The following is a 25,408-nucleotide window of genomic DNA, read 5'->3' as shown; positions in this document are numbered from 1 at the left end:
TACTAAAGTTTATAAAGTTTATTATAAAAACAGCAAAGAATATTCTGCTTGGCCAAGGGGTCTCTCTGGGGTCAGAAATCACAGTCATCCTAGCTTTCAGCCAAGCTGTTGCTGCAACCAAAGAGCCAGAAATAGACAGATAATAATGTGAAAGCATGCTAAATCATTTTTATTTAACTTCTATGCTAGCACAGTGAGTAATGACAACATTTCAATTATATTGTGACAAAAATGAACTCTTAATGTTTCAAAATGTCCACACATGTAAACACACATCTGAGCAGATCACTTTATTTAGCGTTCCTCATCAGAATGATTTCAATCATGGTGAAGACATATTGTCCATGTAACCACACCTAATGTGACACTTTTCTGCATATGTGTTTTGCAGCAAACCAATGCTATGAGGATTACATATTTTACCTACATTATGAGGCAATGTTTACATTTGGCCACTGCCAACAGAGGAGGACATCCTTTGTAACTCTCCAAATCCCACAATGCAACAAGAACGCTCTCTTTACTGATTGGTCAGGTGAGACAGGAGGCTGGGTTTGAACTGCTCTCTCAAGCTCTTTCTTTTTCATGTGAACAACACCATGAATTCCTTCAAGGAGAGACTATCTCAGAGTTGTTGTTGCTGTTGTTGAAAAAACAGACCTTGGGTTTTGTTATGCTGCAATAACATTTACTGCTGCATGCTGGATGTAATGATTGAAAAGTAGGATGTAAAGGAAACATCAACATCCGTCTCCACAGGAAATCATCTGCTGAATGCTTTAGTAAAATCAGAATATAATGTACATATACATTTCTCTCATTTACAACTCCAGGCTATGCTGTCTCTCTCTCTCAGCTCCAAGTGCACTAGAGTATTTCTTTGTTTTTTATAAATGAAGCCTATATAAGTTGAAGCAGCACTTGTTTGATCAGTCAGTGACAGTCACCCTGCAAACCCCACCCTGAAATTTCCTGTACTTTCTGAAAGTACTACACTCCAATCAGGGACTTTCTGGGGTGTAAAATGTCCCTGGAACTTAATTTAGACCCTGGCCCCCGCGCTTGAATTCAGTGAGTTCCTCAAAAGGTTCCTATCATAGTCTGTATATAAAGATGGACGACGGGGTTCCACTTCCTAAGACTGTACGAAAGTGAAGCCAATCTGCGCAGTAGTGATCGGGCAGTGGATTCACATCATCCAAGTTCTGTCCATACACCCACCCGACCAACATAGAGTCAATCACAGCTGTCAATCATGACATTTCACAACGATTTAATAGCATCAAATAGATAATTAAAAACATCTAAACAAAAGGAAAAAGATATTCTGCTTGGCCAATGGGTCTGTCTAGAATCAGAAATCACAGTCATCCTGGATTTGAGCCAATCTGTTACTGCAACCAATGAGCCGGAAATGAGCCCTCCCCTCACAAAGAATTTATACAGCAGTAAAGTTTATTGGGTTGTTGTGATTGGTTCAAAATGTTGCTGATGCGGTCCCTGGTTCAGGCTTTAGAATGTCAATTTCTCCCGACTGGCTCTCATTTGTTAAGGAGTTGAATCCCAATGCCAGTGAACATACTCCAAGTAACAACTACACTTCTCCCTAAATCAAATAGGAAGGATACAAAGATATTTAGTAGGAGACAGGATGGGATATTGGCCGAATGTGACCTGGTACCACATGGCGAGTAGATGTCAGTTTGTTTGTTCACTCTTTCAAAGAATTTATGTATTTTTGTCCTTCAACATCCTGTTCTGTCATTGCAGGAACCTTCTGCATCATCTCCCTCTGCACCTGCGTTGCTGGCATCAACTTTGAGCTTTCTCGTTACCCACGGTACCTGTATGGCCTGCCTGACGACATCGGCCATGGCTACGGCTGGTCCATGTTCTGCGCCTGGGGAGGCCTCGGCCTCACTCTCATCGCTGGCTTCTTCTGCACCCTGGCTCCCTCTGTCCAACCAATACCCCGATCCACTTGCCCCAAGTCCCGACAGGAGAACGGCACCGTCTGCTAAAGCTGGAAGCCGTTAGACAACCAACTGAACCCACAGATTGACAACAAACAGAGAAACTATCCCACGTCTTCATCAGTCCACTCATCTCCAGTTTCTCCTGGTTACAGATTTCTTTTTTATTTGTGTGTGTGTGTGTGTGTGTCTGTGTGTGTGTTGATGATCTGCTATCTTGAAAATAACAGAATAAAACTGAAGAACTAAAGAAATATTAAAAAAAATTTGAAGTTGTGCTTGTTTCGTTGTTGTGGAGCAGACGCTGAAATGGACCATGACCAAGAAAGGTTTCAAAGGAAATACATGGAGACACTGAAAGACTACATTTTGGATTGGTTATAGCAACAGAAGGGCTCTAAACCTCTACAGGTGATGGACGATGGTGTTCAACCTGGGAACTTCTCTATGAACTGGTGTACTGTGTTTGTGGAGGAGTCAATGGATGAGCAGTATTGGAGGGAAGCAGGCAGGTGGTATAGATCAAGGTTGTAATGGACTCAGCCTCTTTGAGCTTCCTGTGGGATCATTGACAAGGGAATGGACCAGACATGAAACCATTTGTATTGCTGGGTTTGGATCATGTTTGGTGGCCATCTGTTAACTTTCAGTATTCTGGCTTCTGAGGTTCCCCGTTACTTGGGGCATGCAGGCAGCAAGGAGATCCAGGACCTCCACTGTTGTACATTACTGTACAGAATATTCCACAGAAGTGACAACCAGGAACTGTCATGTTGGACCATTTTACATTCTCGTGTAGGTGCATTCCATTCTGTCCAATGATCCCATCTGCCATTTAGCTTTTTATACAGTCATTCCTCTTTTATTCAAAGTTTTTTTTCCTTTCTACTGAGCCCTTCAAGTTGTGAACGAACTGTTGACTGAGTGTACGTTCAGAGCAAAAGTTTGATTTTGTTCCCATTCTTGTCATAGAGGTAAATGTGTGTATGAGTGTGTGGTATTTGTGGGGAGGGCTTGTTTTGCAGTCTCTATAGAAAAAACATGTAAAAAGTGATCATCGTGACCAAGTGGAGCCCTGCCTCCTGTCCAGGAGTTTTGATGGACAGAATGACATGATGGAGAGACGCAAGTATCTGGTTTGACTGACCTGTCATCTTTTCTGGAGATTTGTAACACACAATGCAGATAAAGAAGAGTTGTTTTAAATGGGGATTCAGCAACTATGGAAGGCTTAAAGTGAAATTCCGGCGTAAAATCATCCCATGGTCTTTTTCAACACTTACGTACATCAAATAAGCCATCGAGACAGTTTTTTTCATGTATGAACGGTTAACGAGATATCCTGGAGAGTGGCTAACAGCCGGACGTGGCAAGAACTGATTAGCTCGGGGTAGTACAGTGAAGGCATTAAAACAGCTTTTTTAACCACAAATAATGCTCATGATAACTGGCCACGTTACCAGCTCCTCTCGTATTTAAATCCTGGGATGATTTTATGCCGTAATTTCACTTAATTGCATCGGATGAGAACAGGTTCCGTTTTCTGTTCCTGTGAATCTGTGAAGCGCTGCTGTTTTTCTGAGCATGCAGCTTCTACTCCAGCTCTTAGTTTCTTTCACTTACAGTAACAGGGTTACCGTAATCAGTCAAAACACGTCCGGACTGAAGAAAAAAAGCTAAGTTCTATGTTTCTTAAGACCTCACCTGCCAATCATAAGTCAGAAATTAACACACACTAGCATGGGCTTGAATATCTCTATGCATATTAGGGATGATGATCTTAATGCAATAGGCAGGCTATTTAAACTCTCACCAGGACCAAATTCAGCAGCAGGACACACATACAGACATGCAGACATCCAATACAAGCAGACACTGAGAGGTAGTAAGACCACAGTGATCCTCCATGGGAACTATCTTTTGAAAAGCATGGTATAACCAATCCAAAAGCAAAACCTCACCTAAGATCTGTTCAAGAATAATTATGGTTAATTACAACTTGGGTCATATTTTAAAGGTTCCCATCACGCTTCATAGGAATCTGGATATGTTATCTGGAGAACTAGGGTATTGGGATACTGCTGTGGCTTGTAAAGATTATGTTTAACATCAGGGAGTATCAACCTTTTTTGGATCAGGGGAAGGGCAAGCAAGTCAACACCAGTTTTGCAGACTAGTGGGCTGCAGGACTGAGACACGTGTTTTATGTGTTCTGCAACTTAGACACTGCTTTTATTCTAAAGAGAGACCAAGTCAAACCATTTCCTGTCAAGATTCAGTCTAGCCGCCAGTATGCTTCATCAGAACTGTCAGGAAGCTTCAGAACCTCAATTCAAGCTCTTTATGTTTTTAGGTAATGAAGACTGACTGAAAATGTGCAGCAAGTTTGAGAAATGAAACAAACCTCAAACTGCCAAAAACTACAGTTCACAGAGTGTCCACTCGAGGCTGACCCCAAAACAGACGAACCCCAATAGACCCGATGTTAAAATGGCCAACTTTACAGCAGAAATAAACATGTTTACAGCTGCTACAAAAACACGTTCCGTCTCTAGAGATCATTTCAATTTTCATGATTACTGTTTGAGAGGTAATTTTTTTTATAACTCACCCGTTGAAATTAAATCAAAGCTAAAAGCTGCAGTTGGCAAGTCTGGCAGATGGAGTTGACACCCTCCAATCGAGTGCTCGTCAGTGCACATGCACCATTCCTGTGAACGCGTCTGTGTCTTCTCTCATCAATAAACAGCATGGAGTACATGCTTCACGGAGATAGGCTGGCTAACTTACTCATAGACAGCAACTGCTAATGTCATTTAGCGTATGCCTAGCTTGAGGCGTGTGCCTGTGATATTGTAAAATGATCAAGGGGGGAGGGGGGATCTGTGGCGTTTGCCACTGTGAACTGTGCTGAGTGGACAGGATGATACTTGCGCGTCGGATTCTTGCAAAACAAACAACAGGCACCTAGAGGCTCATTTTTTTTCTAAAACCAGATGATTTATGTTTTTCTATCGGAGCAGAGTGTCGGCTTTAGTAAATACGATCAAACAAATGTTACAGACTGCAACTTTAAAGTTGTGCATAATTAAGGGTATGGCTGCATTAAATGAAATGTGGCTGTCTTCTCATGAGGCTAACGTTAGCTGCTAGCTGCCTGCTCTGCTAACATCCATGACACCCCAGTCCTCGGCCGTGTTTGAACTGTTGGGGCCTGGTTACTAAACTGATTGGATGAACGTTTGTTGGTGCCTTAATTATTATTTAATTAATTCATTAATGCAAAAATTAGACTAATAATATGGCTCGCTATGTGTTTAATTGGACTAAAGAAGACTAAAAGAATGAGTGAAATTCTAGTATTAAATTATGTTTACATTATTATTTCTCAACAGTCCCATTCAAGATCATAGTCTCGCACAGTGCTGTCAATAGCATTATTACACACAAATTTCAGTCTCATTATTATCTCATTGAAGATGCGTCAGTGTAATCTAAATTCAGGTTAGGTCATATTTTCTTCAAATGTTCATTAGACATGTATAAAGTGCAGTGTTTCCCACAGAATGAGATTATATTTGTGGTGGGAATTGTCCGGGGGGAGGGAGACCTTGTCAGGCGCAGCAGCAGCAGCACAAACCCCAGCACTAGGGACGGACTCCAGACCCCGGACTTCCCCAACTTGTTTCTGCTGTACACAGGTTACATCCAGCGCTGTTGCTGGCCTCCAGCCTATGGTGACCCCCTGTGCTGTGGTTTGGGCTGCCTGAATTTGAGCAGCTACTGTGGCTAAGTAACTCTGTCTCAGTCAATACCTTTCACCAAGCTTTTGAGTGTGGCTATTTAGCAAAAGATAGAAACACTTTATTTCTGAACCATTTCGAGCATCCCTACCATTACCTTGCTCTTATGACTGAATTTCAATTACATTCCATTCAATCACAACAGGAAAGTGTCACCATGTGTCACTGACCCTAACCCTAAGGGGGAAAAAAAATGTGTAATGTATTCCAGGGACTACTGAGGAAATGGCCTTTTGGCTAATTCTGTCACATCTTCAGCTACTTTATAATGTGCTCTGTATATGTCAAAAATCAATCAAATAAAACTTCAAGTTCAAATAAAGTCCAAAATGAAGTGTTTGTGAGGCCATACAGTAGCCTACATGTGTAATGTTGCGTGCTGGAGAACATCTTTACAGCCCAATCGGACTGCGTCCAATGTGTTTTCTCTGACAGAATGGCACTGGGTCACTTTTTTCACAGATTTTCAACTTGAAGTGCTCTGCAGCCGTACAAAAAGGGCGCAAAAAGGCACTGGGACCATACACTCTCAAGCCTCATGAGACCATTCTGATCTCTCGGGCTCTGTTGTATTTTACTCTCAGATCAGTCTGGTAACGTGCAGCCAAGAAAATTTGGAGCAGTTTGATCAGCCACCGAGCCAATCAGCATTGGTTTTGAGGCAGATTTAAGTGTGACCAAACGAGAAAAGACTGTTCAGTGTAAACAACATGGAGGCTTCCACGGATGAGATGAGCGCAGATATGGAGCAAGCCGCTCACAAACTCTTTTTTTTCTGTGATCCTTCTGTTGGAATATGGACCGGGCACCGGAAATTGTAACCTGACTATCACCAGATGAATTTGGTTCCTCCTTGGTTCACTCATCCATCTGGGATCGCTCCATAGGAAAGTGATTTTAGGAGACTGGGCCTTATCAAAAATCCTTGCATATGATTGGATAAACCACTTGTCCATCATCTCTATTGACGTGCTACTTCAACCACTCACATGGAAACGAACCTGTGACGCTGATGAGAGCGACGGGTGAAAACATGGTTTCCACCAACAGAAGCCTTCAGAGCCGTTCTCTGGGGTTCTTTTAAAGAAGAAAGATTCTCTAGATTGGACAACAGGGATGAAACAGCAGCATCCATGTTGACGCCTGCTTAATCGATGAGAGTTTTTGTCTGAATCACAACAGTCATTTTTATGCTACGTCACATCGGGAAAAAAATAAACACCCAGCAGTCCTGATTGGCTCAACCACCTGAAATCATCATATATGCTGAGCAAATGAGAATCATGCGAATCAATCCATTTGGTCGAGTCAGGTTTTACACTCTTTCTTCATTGGGAACACTTGAAAAAAGATGGTGGCGCCCAGACAAAAACACTCTGTGCATTTACTGTTGACCTGTATGCAACCTGTCTGATCATCTGACTCTTTGGTCACTTGTTGGACTTGGACTGCAGATAATGTACTTCAAAGGCAGGATGACATAGGAAATTGTGTGGTTGTAAATTAATTCAGTATTGTTAGAGATAAAAGAAAAATACGTTTTTTTTCTTTGTCCATTGTGTTTACAGTGACACAATCTTGTCTCTGGTGGGTCTTAAGAAAACTGTGGAAGAAAGGGAAGGAGATGAGTGTGTGTGTTTCAGGTGACAGCTGTGATGTGGGTTCATATATACGCACGGGTTATTCAGTTAGTGACAGCACCTTCAAAGGGTTCAGTGAAAAGGGCTCACCCTCCTGTACCCAGCTAAAGCCCAGTCACTGTGTTCCTTCAGAAGAATGTCATGGTTATCTACAGACATCAAACATGTTTTTCTGGTGATCACAGCTTTAATTTCTCATTATCTGGGGATAATCATTTTCTATCCAAGTCTGTGTCATCGTGGAGTCTCTCAGAGAAGACAGGAGCATATGTGAAGGATCATAAAGTGCGTAGAGAGGCCAACACGTATTCTTACAAAAACTTCATCTTATATAAAGAAATAATGAAGTCATCATCAAATATGAACTGCTTTAAAGCCCCTTTCCTGAGATAATGACATGTCAAACCATTACATCTGATAACACTCTTAAAGTAAAGTAACGTCGAGCTGTACAAAAATATCTAGAGAAAATGAGATCATTAACCTGCTATCTCAACCTAATGGACCAAAAAATTATCCGCAGCTATGGCCGGGTGTTAATTCCATACAAGCCACGGGTCGCCTGGACTATTCAAGTTCATCGAGGCCAGAGTGTTTCTTTGCAATCAGGATATATTTTTTCAATAAGAGATGTTCCCTTGGACACAAGCTGATAATGCAATTTAGCGTGAAATTACTTTAACTCCACTGGGCTTCAAGAGCTGTGCTGCTTAAACCTTCCTCAGCAGAGAAGACATACACACACAAACACACACACACACACACACAGTGGCCAGGGCATACAGAGCGGGAGAAGTGTTATGGAGTAAGATTTGTCCATGAACATAATTTAACGTTAAGTCATAGATGGGCCCGGTCCGATTAAGCCTGACTAATGCTGCCAAATTTTAGAGCAAGACTTGACACAAGACCTGAAGCTCACACACCAACAGATAGTCTGACCTCCATAGTCGGGATAGAGTGCATGCTATGCATTAATTAAATACTAGCTGGCATTAACAGCAAAAGAATGATTGGTTCTAAATCATTAAACTAGCAGTCCAACATTTCTTTCAGTTGCCAAAGTAGAATCATGAAACAAATGTAGTCTGGTTTAAAGCACAGTAAGAGTATTTAAAGGAATACTTCACCCTCACTGTGACAATGTGTATAGACGAATCCGGTGAGCCGTTTGTGTATCGTTGTCTCCATTACTGCAGTGACGTCTCTCTCCAGTATGCCCGCACTTGAATGGGAGCTGTCATCATAAGTATCTTTTCTACTTTTACCTGTTCTTTTTATGCAGCATTACATTGCCAACGATGTATAGGAAGTCAGGGAGAACCTGTGCAATTCTCTGCTGCTCCATCAGGAGTGGGAAACTTCAACTTTTGGAAAAAAACTGAATGAGAACAAGGCGCATGAAGAGCGCTCCTGTCTGAGGCCATGGGGTCTACATGGATTCAAACCTGTACCTCATGAAGAGCACCCCTGTCTGAGGCCGTGCGGTCTACATGGATTCAAACCTTTACCTCATGAAGAGCGCCCCTGTCTGAGGCCGTACGGTCTACATGGATTCAAACCTTTAATTCACGAAGAGCGCCCCTGTCTGAGGCCGTACGGTCTACATGGATTCAAACCTTTACCCCATGAAGAACGCCCCTGTCTGAGGCCTTACGGTCTACATGGATTTAAACCTTTATCTTATGAAGAGTGCCCCTGTCTGAGGCTGTACGGTCTACATGGATTCAAACCTTTACCTCATGAAGAGCGCCCCTGTCTGAGGCCGTACGGTCTATAATGATTCCCTGGGCGGGCAGATGTTCTCCAGAAGTGTATCTATAATATTAACAGGGGACTTTGTTCCAAACAGCAACAGCACGCTAAGTGTTGGTGAACAAGTAATGTTAGCTAAGCTAACACCGCAAAGTTGCTCTAACTAGGGCAACCTAATGAGCACAATTTAAACGTCAAGTAGCTGAGTTAATCAGTGATGGAGGAAAATAATTACAAGTACTCTTCATGAGATAAAGGTTTGTGAAGGTTGTAGAAAGGGAGATTTGTCTATAACAGTCACTCACTGAGTGTGGCCTTGAATTCTTGTTGCAAAACTTAGTCTCATGCCTCTACGCTAAACGGAGAATCAAGAAAATGGAGAAAAGTCTTGATGAACTGAGGAATTAATTTTAATGACGGCAAACTCACGCAGTATAATCAGAGTGTGCTTGATTCATTCCATCTTCACAAATACATGCATTTTCTCTACAACCTTATTATTTAAAACACTTGTTCTACTCATCTGCTGAGCAGCTGGTGCAGGTCTGTTTGAGGAGTCGTGAGCAAAGGAAGTTTTTATATAGTTTTACTGTTGTGAACCCTATGACTTTACTGCATCAAGACTTTTCTGTTCTTTGGTTCTCAGTTCACCATGGAGTCATGTGACGAAATCAAAGGCAACACTTGGTGAGTTATTCATATACAAAGGGTATTACATAAATGGAGATGAAAAATAATACTCTAAGTTTTTCCTCCCAAAAGTGAAGTTTTTTGTTTGTTTGTTTTTACTTTATATCATCTGTTAATGACCCCCAAATTGTTTAATGTTATGTAATATATATATATATGTGTGTAAAATATATAAATGAATCAACAATTTGTGAAATACTTTAAGTAATTATTAAAACTTTTTAACTTTTGGGGGATTTCTAGATATTTTCATTACAAAATGAGTAGTCAGAAGTCAGTTTTTTAAACTTAATTTTGGTCCCCAATTATAGTATTGTTTCATGTCTTATTTTTATCCTCAGCACCCTTTGATAAATGGTGAAATAACATTGTCCAACTCCAGTCAGTGGAGTTAAAAAAAAAGGAAATAATTAATTTCGCAAAGGACTTTTCATTGATATATTTTACAGTTTATAAATATAACTATTTCTTTCATAATGACTTATTATTGAACATGTGAAACAGACTATTTTTTATTCTACATGCAAATATTTACCCGTGACAAAAAAATCACAGTGAAACAGACTATTTTTTATTCTTCATGCAAATATTTACCCGTGGCAAAGAATCACAGTGAGACAGACACGCTGCTCAACACCAAGGGCCAACATGAGGGCCAAGAGCCAACATAAGGGCCGACATAAGGGCCAAGGGTCAACATAAGAGCCAACATAAGGCTAACATAAGGTCCAAGGGCCAACATAAGGGCCAACATAAGGGCAAGGGCCAACCTAAGGGCCAAGGGCCAACATAAAGGGACAAGGGCCAACATAAAGGCCAACGGCCAACATAAATGCCAACATAAGTGCCAACATAAGGGCCAACATAAGGGCCAACATAAGGGCCAACATAAGGTCAATCAAGGACAATCAAACTGTGAATACCCTCTGATAAGAACCTGTGTCTCTCATAAAGGAAGTCTAGGAAGCTGCTCTTAGCTTTAAGCAGCCGATCTAACACCAAAGTCTACATCACTGAGCTCTAAGTCAGAGCTAAAAAAAAACCTCCAGACCAGGTTTGGTTGAAAGATATGTTACCATGGTGATATAAGGGCAGTGCTAAAAGAGAGCATAGAGTCACAGCTGACCCAGGATTTGCGCAACATCCTCGCTAACCCACTAATCCAGCTTCGTAGTACAACCCACTGATCCAAGGCGGAGTGTTTTCTGTTCCCCAAACCTGTGTGGAAACCCCACACTTTGCTGGGGCACGTCGGCACATCTATGAAGGTCCATTTATTCTTTTCTGTCAGAGTAGGTCACATTTTTAAGAAGATTATTCCTGTTTGTGATCCCTGCAGGCCCACAATGAAACTGAACTACACCCTGCTGCAGGTCAACAGCTGTACTCACCTGTAACATTCCATTTTCATACACACATTTACTTTGCTGGAAGACTTTCCTGCGACACATGTTGTCAAATCCAAAGTCAGAAGTAATAAAAGCTGAGTTAGCTGAGACAGACTGAACTTAGACTTCCACTGTGTACCAACGTTAACGCGTGAGGCCATCAGCTGCATCAGAGCCAGCTGATGGAGAAACAGACAGAGATATTTGAACCTCCATTGTGGACGGTACCAACTGAACAGGGCCTTCCACCTTTAACATCAGTAATGTGTCTGTTGAGTAAACATAAATTAGAAGAAAAAAAAGAAATGTTCAACTGTGGAATGTAAAACAAATTAAATCTCATCAGTGTGTTTACTAATGCTGCTGGTTGTCCCGATTTTAACCAAGAATACTTCCAGGGGGGTTCTGGAGTATCTGTGAGGAGAAAGAAAACACATTAATTACTCTGTAAGCGTTCGTATGCTCCACACATTTGAACACAGAATCAATATTGTCTACTGAGAGACGAGATGAGGCTTGGGTTATGAGAAAGGCCGACTGATGTCGACATAATGCTGGCCATCCTGGAGCGGCCGCTGGTAAGTGTGTGTATCAAAAGCTGCATTGGAAACACAGGATTACTTTATCATTATCTTTTTTTATTAATGTACTTTTTAATTAATTTAGTCAATGTACTAAATTTGTTTTTTATTTATTTTTTATTTAATTTAGTCAATGTACTAAGTCTCCTTTATATTTATTTATTTTTAAATTAGTTTAGTCAATGTACTAAATCTGCTTTTTATTTTAAATTAATTTGGTCAATGTACTTAATCTGCTTTTTGTTTATTTATTGTTAAATTAATTTAGTCAACGTACTAAATCTGCTTTTTGTGTTTATTTTTAGATTAGTTATGTCAATGTACTAAATCTGCTTCTTATTTGTTTATTTTTGAATTGGTTTGGTCATTGTACTAAATCTGCTTTTGTTTATTTTTAAATTTAGTCAAAGTACTAAATCTATTAAGTAACATTAGCTGTCCTCCTGGATGCCTCTATGTTTAGTTTTTCATGTCGGTGTTAAACATAACGTTACCTATCTGATCAGTCTTTATAGTTTTGTTTGAGTAAATGTGTCAGTCGCGTTCTGTTTGTTGCTTGTTGTTACGGTAACAGGAAGAAAGAGAGTAATCGCTTAACATTTAAACATCCACTGGTTCTACTCAAGCACTCACAGCTCTCCTTTCAGCCGATTTCTCACTAATTCCATAGTGTTAAACGTTACACTCTGTTGGCCACTTTAGCTTAGCAGTTAGCTTCACGGCTGGTGATGGCTTCCCCCGCTCTCTCTCCTGCTCTCTCTTGCTCGGAGTGTGCTATGTTTAGCTACTCCTCTGCCTCCTTTAATGATAATGGTAGATGTAATAAGTGTAGCGTATTTGTAGCGCTGGAGGCGAGGCTCAGTGAGTTAGAGGCATGGCTCTGCATCATGGAAGCTAAGTCTTGTGCTACGGTAGCTAGCCGGCCACCTATAACTTTAGCTGGTGCAAGGCCACATAGTGTAGCGTTAGCTTCTGCTAACCCTCCCCCGGCAATCCCTGAGCAGCCAGGGTCCTCCTGGGTGACTGTGAGAGGAAAGCATAGTTCCAAATCAAAGCCTATGGTTAACCATCCACCCGTTCACGTTTCAAACAAGTTTTCTCCACTCAGTGACACACCTTCTGAGGAAACAACAATGGTTATTGGCAGCTCCATTCTGAGAAATGTGAACTTAGCGACACCAGGGACCATAGTAAAATGCCTCCCAGGGGCCAGAGCGGGCGACATTGAGTCCTATTTGAAACTGCTGGCTAAGGATAAACGTAAATATGATAAGATTGTTATTCACGTCGGCGGTAATGACACCTGATTACGTCAATCGGAGGTCACAAAAATGAATGTGGAGTCGGTGTGTGCATATGCAAAAACTATGTCGGACTCCGTAATTTTCTCTGGTCCCCTGCCCAACTTGACTTGCGATGACATGTATAGCCGCATGTCATCATTCTGTCACTGGCTGTCTGGATGGTGCCCAGTAAATAATGTGGTCTTCGTAGATAATTGGCAGTCTTTCTGTGGAAAAACCTGGTCTTATTAGCAGAGATGGTATTCATCCTACTTTGGAGGGTGCCGCTCTCATATCTAAGAACCTGGACGCAGTTGTTAGCGGTCTAAAACCATGACAACCCAGTGTTGGGATCAGGAAGCAGAGTCGCAGTTTAATACACCACTCTACGCTGCCCTTATCGCAGGTGCCCAGGAAGCAGAGTGGCAGTCTAACACCTCTCTGCGCTCCCTGAGGAGTATTTTCCAGCTAAGTATCCTATACAAACGCTGTGTGCCCCACGATCATCTAAATTAACCAGATCAAAAATGAACAGAAGAGGCGCTATACAGAAAAACTTGAAACAAATCAACACCAAATCTGCGATAATGCAACAAAATAAGAAAATAAAATGTGGACTTTTAAACATCAGATATCCGTCATCTAAAGATGTATTAGTAAACGATCTTATATCAGATAACCATATTGATTTACTCTGTCTGACTGAAACCTGGCTGTGTCATGAAGAATATGTTAGCCTAAATGAATCCACTCCACCCAGTGATATTACAGTTTTTCACAATTGCTAAAACACCAAACCCTGTTGTCTGAACCAATTTCTCTGTTGCCTTAACCCACTGATTGAATCAAACACTCTTTTGGCAAAACCATGAGCACTTTTCACCTGTTTAGACACAACTTCCCAACACATTTTCATTGTGATGCACGTGTGCTGCATAATGGTGAGCACAAGTGGCAAAAGTCAAACACAAGCACGGTTGTCACTACTTGAACACAACAACTCAAAATTGATCACACTTGTGGCTAATGATGTGAGGGAATATATAAAGCCAGTTCAGAGAGCACTGATTTGCGAGGCACTACAATGGATAGAAATCTGAGAGGAAGAGTTTGTGTGAGAGGAGTTCGAGGAGGTTGAGGTGGTCAAGGTGGTCAGCGAAGACAAAGAACAGTAATATCTGACGAAATCAGAGCTACTGTGATTGACCATGTTCTTGTCCATGGCATGAGGATGAGGGAGGCCGGACAAAGGGTACAACCAAACATCGCTAGATTCACTGTGTCCACCATAATGCGAAGATTTAGAGAAGAGAATTATCTTTTTTGACATTATAGTACAGTATGTAAATATTGAGAGCAAATTACTGTATGACATATTACAGTATATACTGTACCACAGTATACTGTAAGTAATTATATGTTTCAGTACATCACTGTGCCAATGTACTGTAGTATTGTAATGGAGGGTTAGTCTAACTGTCTGTAGGCCTAGTATTCCATGTATATTTTTTGTAACTGCATGTTCTCTTTTTGTAGAATTGAAAGACTGTCACATAAGGGTGTGAGGACAGGTATGTTCTCCCCACACCAAGAGACCCTAATTGTTGATATGGTCCGTGAGGACAATGCCAAACTGTACACAAGTGGCAAATGCATACGATTTCTGTTTGTTTTGTACAAGTGCTAAATGTAAATGCACAAGATTTCTGTTTTTTGTCTTTGTGTACAAGTGCTAAATGCAAGTTTTTTTGTTTTGCAACATGCATTCAGCTTCATGTACTGAGCATTGTGTTTTATATTTTTCTATGTAGTGTTTAGTGGCTGCTCAGTAGTGTTTTTAATTTTGATTGACTTGGGGCACGATTTGACAACAAAGTTCAGTTTTGGGCACAGATTGAACTGTTTTGAGGTGAAAGTTTGGTTTTGCAAGAAGAGTCTGAGGTTTTGTGAATGTAGCTTGAAAATTGGGGTTTGTGTTCACAGTTTAGAGAAAAGGAGAGAAGCTTACAAGAAATGTGTCTTAGCAATCGAGAAAAACTGTAATACTCATATTCCTCGAGGCAGTGGCCGAGGAGGAGGCGTTGCAGCTATTTATGACTCAGGCCTATTAATAAACCCTAAACCTAACCTAAATTATAACTCAATTGAAAGTCTTGTTCTTTGTCTTTCACATTCAACATGGAAAACTGTGCAGCCAATTTTACTTGTTATAGTGTACCGTGCTCCTGGTCTGCACTCTGAATTTCTATCTGAATTCTCAGAGTTTCTGTCAAATGTAGTCCTTAAATCTGATAAAGTAATCATTGTAGGAGATTTTAATATTCACGTGGACGTTGACAATAATAGCCTTAGTATTGCGTTTATCTCTCTATTAGATTCGATTGGTTTTAGTCAGAGTGTACATAAACCTACTCACTGTTTTAATCACACCCTCGATCTTGTTTTGGCTTATGGTGTGGAAATCAATGACTTAACCCTATAAAGCCTGACCCATGAAGAAATAGTCAGAAAATTCTAATTTTTTGGGAATGAAATGTTTATAATGCCCTAAAACAAAATCCCAATTTTTTTTTTTGCCACATCATTTTGTTTATGATATATTTTTTGTATCACATTTGATACATGGGGTTGTTTTGGCAACTTTTTGTTCACAAGTTATGTTAATTTTAGATACAAAAACAGATCTTTTCCACACCATTTTGACAATATAGAACATTTCTTTTTATAGCCTTTTTATTTCATGTTGTGGTAGCCACAAAAAAAATGTCGGTCCTTGTTCAGGCAAAGATGCACCTTACACTTCTCACAGCAGACATGTGAGAAATGATTGCCGGTGCAGTGCTTGCATCTCTAACGGGTTTCTCATGTTGGAAAGTGATCAATGCCATCCCTTCTCACATAAAGAGGCACACTGCAGCCTGGCCTTTTACGGGGTGGTGTTGGAGTCACTTCTGGAGAAGATAGTGGTCTGAGTTTGGCCTTTCCTGCACTTGTGAGACCAAGTGCCAACCAAAGCCTGAAAATTTGACCGTGCCATGGGTTTCATCTGGGGCTTTAGCTCTTTCTGGTCTCTTCTGTAGAGTTTCCATGCATTGATGACAGCCACTGTAACAGTGTGCCACCAGATGTACATGTACCATCTTCGTCATCTGTAGCTGAACGTGTAAAGTGCAGACAGCATATCAAGGAGATCAGCACCTCCTATGAACTTGTTGTATGTTTCAACAATGGCTGGTCTGGGTACCATTATATAGGTTTTGGAATTGCAATCCCAGCGTTTCACATTTCCCACAGGTTCAATGCCACCAAAAGACGAATTCAGGTGCACTGCTTTCGTCAATTTTTTTTGTCCTTCGTGGTGCAGCCTTTCATCCTGTTCATCCAGATTGTGCCAACATGGTGGATTCCTCTCTCTTTTAGGTGTTGCACCAGGGGAACTGATGTTAAGTAGTTGTCTGCAAAGACCTTGTGATTCTTTTCCCGCTGGAAGTGTTGATGTCATATTGTCGCACTACTTCTCCTGTAACACCTACTTCAGAGTTTTCTCTGGCTGGATTTTCTGCACCTTGACAAACATCAAAGTCATAAAGAAAGTTTGTCCAGCATGTCCCCACATCTTAATACCCCCTTTTTGAGGTTTTGCAGGCATGTAGACACATAGATGAGATTTCCCTTGAATGGTACCATCATTTCATCAACTGCATAGAATTCTTGCAGAGAAACTGTTCTTGCATGGCCTGAACTTCCACAAATTATCTTTCTTTGCATCATCAGACACACTGAAGTTGTCCAGAAAGTCAATCAGTGTAAGCGATTTCAAAAACCGATCTCGAGACATCACATTACAAACTGTAGGGAGCTTTTTCTCCATCCCATATGCATGTACATGCCTAGATCCTGCTCTATCTCTTTGGAAGTTGTGTTTACTGACCTACCCTCTTTTTGTAGTCTCTACAGGTTTGTTTGTTCTGTAGTTTCATCAGTGACAAACTGTTTGAAACACATGTACGGTCTCCAGTCACACCTCTCACCTTTGCCTTCCTCAACACATGCAATGAAATCGACCGATTGATATTTATTTTTCTCCACATCAAATGTAATTTAAGATTGCATTTCAGCCATTAATTAGAATAATAAAATCATCAATATAGTCTGTGTATTGTAATACATGTATTGATGTAGATTATATTACAAAATTCTGACATGAGTGTTCAGGGATAAATCACCTTATATACCTGCAGTATCAAATTTGATACAGTCATTTTTAACACGATTTAACTCTAAAATAAATAATGAACTATTAAATAATAATGCATTGTTTCAATACAGAAGATATTTATCATGAAAAATGAGTAACAAAAATGTTTTAATTCTTACTGTAAGTTCTTGAAAATGAGTAAATGTTTTCCTGAAAAAGGTGTGTGGCTGATCAGATGACAGCAGCCATTTTGAAAAGGTCAAAAAAAGCCCCTCCAATGACTGCATTGGAATGATAATCCACTAGGGCAGTGTTTTTCAACCACTGTGCCGCGGCACACTAGTGTGCCGTGAGAGATCGTCTGGTGTGCCGTGGGAAATTATCCAATTTCACCTAATTGGTCTAAAAAAATTTTTTGAAAAAAAATGAATTATCGGCAAATAATATACCATTGTCGAGTGTCCGTGCTGCAGTAGTGACTGAGAGCGTAATCATGTAAAACTATTCCATAACACTAGATGGCAGCAGGTAGCGAATTGCATTGTACGTTGAGACAAGAGAATTAGTGAGGCATGAAAGTGACCGCTGGCGGTAAAAGCATTGTGGGTAAGCGAGACTATGGTGACAGTGATGGAGAAGTTTTTGAAGAGGAAAAATGCCAATTCCGAACTGGGCCCTGGACAAAATTCGGACCCAGAAGAAGGCCCTAGTATGAGTGGAGGAAAGAAAGCAAAGACGGTGAGCTCGAGGCAATACAGCAAGAGTTATGTTTCATTTGGATTTACTTCCACCGGGGATGCAACGACACCGATCCCGTTGTGCTTGGTGTGTGGCGAGAGGCTATCCAACAGTGCTATGGTACCAAGCAAGCTTAAACGCCATCTCCAAACGAAACACCCGTCGCTTCAAAACAAGAATAAGGAGTATTTTGTTCGCCTGCGTGAACACACGGAGAAACAGGCAACATTTATGAGAAAAACCACAAAGGTAAATGAGAGAGCCCTTAATGCTAGCTACCACGTAGCTGAACTTGTAGCTAAATCCAAACGGTCCCACACTGTGGCAGAGACATTAATATTACCCGCCTGCAAAGCCATTGTAAATGAGATGCTGGGACCTGAAGCGGTTAAAGAAGTAGCCAAAGTCCCTCTCTCAGATAACACAATTGCCAGACGTATTGATGACATGTCTGCCGACATCGAAAGTGTGGTTTTGGAAAAGATTCGTATCAGTGAGAAATTTGCGCTGCAACTTGACGAGTCCACGGATATTAGTGGACATGCTCAACTCTTGGCCAATGTGCGTTTTGTGGATGGAGACGTAATCAGAGAAAACTTTCTGTTTTGCAAGGCTTTGCCAGAAAGAACAACGGGAGAGGAAATGTTTTGGGTCACATCAGAGTATCTCGAAAAAGGAGGACTTAAGTGGGAAAACTGCACGGGTGTCTGCACTGATGGAGCCGCAGCCATGGTCGGGCGCACCAAAGGCTTCGTTAGCAGAGTGAAGGAAACAAACCCAGATGTGATAGTTACACACTGTTTCTTACACCGTGAGGCCCTCGTTGCCAAGACTTTACCAGCAGAACTAGCCCCTGTGTTGGATGATGTTGTGGGCATGGTAAACTTTGTAAAGACACGACCTGTGAAAAGTCGCATATTTGTGTCTTTGTGTGAGGAAATGGGAGCGGAGCATAAAGCCTTGTTATTTCACACGGAGGTCCGATGGTTGTCGCGCGGCAAGGTGCTGGCCCGTGTGTATGAGCTGCTGGAGGAACTCAAGGTGTTCCTGACAAATCAGGGGTCCGATTACGCAGGATATCAGCTCTTTGTTCATCCAAACAGGCACAGGTTTCACACTGAGTGAGTAAAATACACTGAGATTGACATTTTGTACATGTAACTCTTCATATTTCTCAGTGTAGAACAGTGAAATCTTTCCCAAATATTATTGCTTCTGTCATAATAAGCACTATATTTCTGTATTCCTGGTAATTTATGATTTTGGACAGAATTAGAGTTTGCAAAACACTTTGACATTTTCTACTACCTTTAAGACCACATTGTTGTTTCATTTGTTATGTTCAAGCTGTATTTTTAAAGTGGACATGTTAAGTGCACTTTTTATTTGAAAGAAGAAATATAAATGATGATAAAGTCCTTTATTCTTTGTGTTTATTTGATTCCTATTCAAGACACCTTGATGAGAATGACTATATTGTTAATATAGGCTACAGAGTATCATTTTTTAACATGTTTGGCTGGTGGTGTGCCTCGTGATTTTTTCAATGAAAAAAATGTACCTTGGCTCAAAAAAGGTTGAAAAACACTGCACTAGGGGGCAGAGTACAGGTATCAAGTCGTATACAACAGGTTTTTAAGGAAAGTACTGATAATGTTGATAAAATAGAGCTCTCAGAAACTAGCGTAGCAAATATGATACAAATGGTTTTAATAGTCTTTCCACAGAATACTATTTTATCAGATCATTATTTAATAACTTTTGAATTCATATTACAGGACTACTCACCTCTAGGCAAAAGTTTCTACACTAGATGTTTATCTGATATTGCTATAACTAAATTTAAGAAGCGATTCCATCTGCATTTACTTCAATGCCTTATCCTAATATTCAAGATTCCTGCATTAACGTTAGTTTCTCTGAAATTGATCACCTTGTTGACAGTGTTGCAGGCTCATTACGAACAACCCTTGACTCTGTTGCTCCGTTAAAAAAGAAGATAATGAAACAGAGGAAGTCAGCTCCGTGGTATAACTCACAAACTTGTGAATTAAAACAAATATCGCGAAAATTGGAAAGTAAATGGCGCTCCACTAAATCGCTTAGCTTGGCATGAAAGTCTAAAAACATATAGGAAGGTCCTCCGTAATGCCAGAGCAGCCTATTACTCATCTTTAATAGAGGAGAATAAGAACAATCCTAGATTTCTTTTCAGCACTGTAGCCAGGCTGACAGAGAGCCACAGCTCTATTGAGCCATGTATCCCTATAACCCTCTGTAGTAGAATCAGTGACATAAATACCACAAAAAAGTTTTTTCTCAAAAATGTCAAATAACAGGCATATAAATTATTGACTTTTGTTCTACTAACTCTCATCTTTATAGAAACATATGTTGTTTTTAGATTTTCAATTGGAATCACAATTTATGTAACAATTTGTTGTAATAGTGCCTATAGCGTCATATGGTTTGACATGAAAATAATTGTAGACAAACTGAATATGGGGTATACCTTTCTTAAGTTACTGACTTCATCAAAGTCATTTAACATAACTAAACTGTAATCCATTATAGTTTTGTGTCAATTAGGTTTATTGTGACAAACCTTGCTATAAAATTATGAAAATATTTGTGACTCTTGCTGACACTATTTTCCATGTATTCCATGAACATTTTCAACCTATCATTAATGAAGGTTTGTTATTTTCACTTTAGGAATGTCACACCAAATTATATAGTGTCACACTATATGATAATGTCGCCATGTGTCATTGCAAACCATGTGTTATCCGACACATTGGTGAGTTCTGATCACTAATATGGCAGGAAATATTTAACCACTCTTAAATGCTGGAAGGTAATATTCAAACTTTGATTTATTTGATATTTAACAATAAAACAATATTAACCATATGAACATATATTTGTGTATCAAATATAATTTAATTTCAATTCAAAACTGGTCTGCAATATGTATTAATATAAGTAAAAAAAACACATTTTTTCATATCATATGAACCGTGAACATACAGGGCAGCTGAGTGGATCCATTTATAAATCAATTCATCGAGACTTCATAGTACATTAGCTTGATCTTGGTAGTAAATGCAGTCTCGCCTATTTGGCCAGACAAAACCATTTTTGTCTCCAAGTTGTTTCATGCAGTTTGTCCCACATATGGTTTTCCCTCATACTTAATTAGGACAAACTGTCCTTCTGTGTATTCTTCTTCTGAAGTGTTGTCTGTATCTTCAGCTTGGGCCTCTCAAATTGATGCACTTGGGCACGTGCATACAGCACCTGAGTAGAAGAGCTTCAAAAGGAGAGATTTATATGTCACGAGTGTCTGCAGTGACTGCAAAAACTAGCTTCTACTCCATCAAATTTGGTTTGCACAATTTACAAATACTTTCATTTCACTGCAAACTAATTGTTTGCAGTGAAATGTTATCACCAGCAGGTCCTACAGTTAGCTAAATATGTTATACTCACTGGGCTTGGGCATCTGTAGTGGGCCAGCTGATGATATTTTAGGTATCATGTATTGCCAGGCTTCAAGATATCTGCATATCTTATTCTGCAGGAAATTACAATTCATACCATGTGGTGTGATAAGCAGACATGTCACACCATATGATGAAGTGTCACACTATATGACGTTTTCTGCACTTAGCACAACCTTAAATCTTGTAGCTAGACATTAGCATACTAACAACATGCTAGTTATTAGAAAGCAGCATAGATTTATATGTAATTATGACAAAATAGCAACATTTCTTGTGCATTTTTATGAAATATGTGTCACACCAAAAGACATCTCGAAGTGGGACTTTTGTCAGAGTGCCAACAAGATCTGATTTATTGTAAATATAAAAATGAGGACTCACCTCAGGTTGTATAGTACAATGCATTGCTAGTGTGTGTAACTTTGCTGAAGAAGGTCCTCTCCTTCCCAAGGGTGTCAAAGCAATTGCCCGTGGAAATATCCCAAAATAGTGTCACACCATGTGATTTTGATTTGTGGGACAAAATATTTTTAATTATAACTGACTCAAAACACTATGCTTGGACTTTGAAACGAGTAGGCTCACAAAAAGACCTCTGTATTATTTTTCTGCATTTTTTTTTAGAATTTTTGCATTGCGTAATATTGCGAAAATTAGGAACATTGTGTCTCAGAAAGATGCAGAAAATCTTGCCCATGCATTTGTTACTTCTAGGCTGGACTACTGCAACTCCTTATTATCAGGCTGCTCCAATAAGTCTGTTAAGAGTCTCCAGTTGATCCAAAATGCTGCAGCACGAGTACTAACTAAAACAAATCGAAGAGAACATATTTCTCCTGTATTAGCTTCTTTGCACTGGCTACCTGAAAAATCCAGAATAGAATTTAAAACCCTTCTCCTTACCTACAAAGCTCTTATTGGTCAGGCTCTGTCGTATCTTAAAGAGCTCATAGTACCCTATTACCCGACTAGATCGCTGCGCTCTGAGAATGCAGGGCTACTTGTCGTTCTTAGAGTCTCCAAAAGTAGAACGGGAGTCAGAGCCTTCAGCTAGCAAGCTCCTCTCCTGTGGAACCAACTCCCAAGTCTTATTCGGAATACAGACACTGTCCCCATATTTAAGAGTAAACTTAAAACTTTCCATTTTGATAAAGCTTACAGCTAGGACTTACGAGCCCTTAGCAATGTTTTTATTTTTAAGCTGATTTTGTTCTGCTTAATTATGCTGTTATAGGCCTAGTTTGCCGGGGGATAATACTTTTCCTGATACTCTGACCATCTCTCCTCTCTGTCTGTATCATTCATGTCTCATCAATGCATGTTACTAATTCAACTTCTTCCCCGGAGTTGTTTGTGCTTTTCGTCTCGCAGGTCTCTGCTGATCGTGGTGGTGCCTGCTGCCGTGGTCCTGCATGACGCTTCCTGCTACTACTAAAACTATTAGTCATATATACTATCACTAGTCTTATAAATTATAAAATTTGTAGCCATAAAAACACCATCAGTGGTATGTCTCGCTGTATCGTAGCTGCTATTGCCACTACCCATCATTGATCATGTTTGCCACCATAATTATTATCATCGTCCTATTCCGTCGCCTTAGCTGTGCTTGTTTCTACTATTCTACTGTATTAACTGCCATAACATATAAGTTATATTCACATTACTATAGATATTATTATAGTTACTGTTACTCTTTGTTTGCTTGCATCTCTGGAAGTGTGTCTGTCTCTCTGTCTTCTTGTCTGTCCTTGTCTCTCTCTATCCATCTGTCCGTCTTTCCTCTCTTTCTCTCTCCTTTTCTTCCTCCCCAACCAGTCAAGACAGATGTCCGTCCTCCACAGAGCTGGTTCTGTCCGACGTTTCTGCCTGTTATAGGGAAGGTTTTCGGTGCCACCATACTCTACGGGGGAATTGTTGGATCTATGTAAATCATAAATAAGTCATAGTGTGGTCTTTACTTACTCTGTAAAGTGTCCTGAGATAACTTATAGTAGTTATGATTTGGCACTATAAATAAAATTGAATTAAATTTTTTCTTTTCCCAAATGAATTGCCTTTTGTATCATATTCATATTCCAACTTTACACAAAATTCAAGCTCAGTGAAAATTTAAACATATTTTCATTGTTTTCGGAAATGGGCGTGGCTAATTGGCTCACTAGTGCCCCATTAATCAGCCAGTACGCCACAATTAGCATACATTTACCAAAACTGGTAGGCATATAGAACTCTTACAGACAAACAAAAAAGCCTGTTCGAGCCATTACGCAACAGGAAGTCGACCATTTGGAATTTAGTGGCCATTTTCTGACATTTTTAATAAATGCACGTGTCAGACTTTATCAAACTCCTCCTACAGATTTGACACGATCAACTTCAAAATTGGTCAGTACCATCTAAACACGTCTGACTAAATAATGCACAGCGTTTGCATTTTAACCGCACAGTGTAGGCGTGGCATGGAGGCATAGTTAAGAAACAGGAAGTAGCTGTAAATTCAGCAAACACTGTCCGATCTGCACCAAATTTCTCATGCATGACGAGAGTCCAGACTTGAACACACCTACATGACAATATTGACACAGTCATAGCGCCCCCTGCTGGCCCCCCCTAGAATACAGCCCTTATACCAGATTGATGAAAATTTATGAAAATAGTGAGGCATATAGAACTCTTCCAGACGTACAAAAAAGCCTCTTAGAGCAATATTCTACACTTCACAGGAAGTTTTTTTCCTGACATTTGCAGTGTCATACTTTAACAAACTCCTCCTAAAGATTAAACACAATCAACTTCAAAACCAGTCAGTACCATCTAAACATGTATGACCAAACAATACTCAGACGTTTGCATTTTGTGACACTGTGACAGTGTGGTGTGGTGCCAAATGTATAACCTGACTCTCGGCAGATGAATTTGGTTCCTTCTTGCTTCACTCATCCATCTGGGATCGCGCCATATGAAAGTGATTTCAGGAGGCTGGGCCTTGTCAAATATCCTTGCATATGATTGGATAAACCGCTTGTCCGTCATCTTTATTGACGTGCTACTTCAACTACTCACATGGAAACCAACCGGTGATGCTGATGAGAGCGGCGCAGGGAAAAGCCAAACCCGGTGGAGCTAGTCGGAGTCAAGGCGGAACAAAATTCCTCTGGCGACAGTCAGGTTAACAAATTTACGCCTATGGCCATAAAACTCGAAGACTTGCAACCCTACCGTATATTATCCAAGCCCACTCAAATTTCTCATGGTTCATAATAGTCCTGCCCCGAACACAAACCCCACAACAAACTTATAGAGATTTAGCACGATCAACTTCAAAATTGGTAGTACAATCTGAAGACATGTGACCAAATGATACTGGGCGTTTTAAATGCACCATGTTGGCGCGGCGCCAATGTCAGCCCTATTGCCAAACAACAGGAAGTTGTTGTAACCTGCCCATACATTGTCCAATTTGCACTAAATTTCTCAGACATGACAGGAGTCCCGGTCTGAACACACCTATATGTAAACATTGACTCACAGTTATAGCGCCCCCTACTGGCACCCTCTAAATTACAAACCCTCATCCAAGATTGACCAAAGGTTTTCGTTTCCACTGTGTACTCAACAGGGGAATTGTTGGGTCTATGTAAATCATAAATAAGTCATAGAGTGTCTTTACCTACTCTCTAAAGTTTCCTGAGATAACTTAATTTATGATTTGGCAATGTTAATAAAATTTAATTTAATTTATGAAAACTGCCTTTTGGAGCATAATCGTAAACCCAACATGTCTGATCAAATGATACTCAAAACTTGCTGCAATGTTTGGCTTGGAGTCAAAGTTAGGGCTTTTACCACA

General features: G+C 40.2%; 1 protein-coding gene across 1 annotated transcript in view; it reads left to right on the top strand.

Annotated features, from left to right (window-relative positions):
• tmem178bb (transmembrane protein 178Bb) overlaps nt 1-2,021 on the top strand; it is a gene marked incomplete at both ends in the record, with an annotated part of 169,677 nt that extends 167,656 nt beyond the window's left edge. The window contains one exon of the mRNA XM_083935240.1: nt 1,771-2,021. Within this exon, the coding sequence (XP_083791366.1) occupies nt 1,771-2,021 (251 nt within the window). The remainder of the gene's footprint in view (nt 1-1,770) is intronic.
• Nucleotides 2,022-25,408: the final 23,387 nt, after the last annotated feature.

Source organism: Echiichthys vipera, assembly GCF_963691815.1.
Source record: "Echiichthys vipera genome assembly, chromosome: 20".
In the NCBI taxonomy this organism is placed as follows: domain Eukaryota; kingdom Metazoa; phylum Chordata; class Actinopteri; order Perciformes; family Trachinidae; genus Echiichthys; species Echiichthys vipera.
This window is presented reverse-complemented; position numbering and strand designations above follow the sequence as displayed.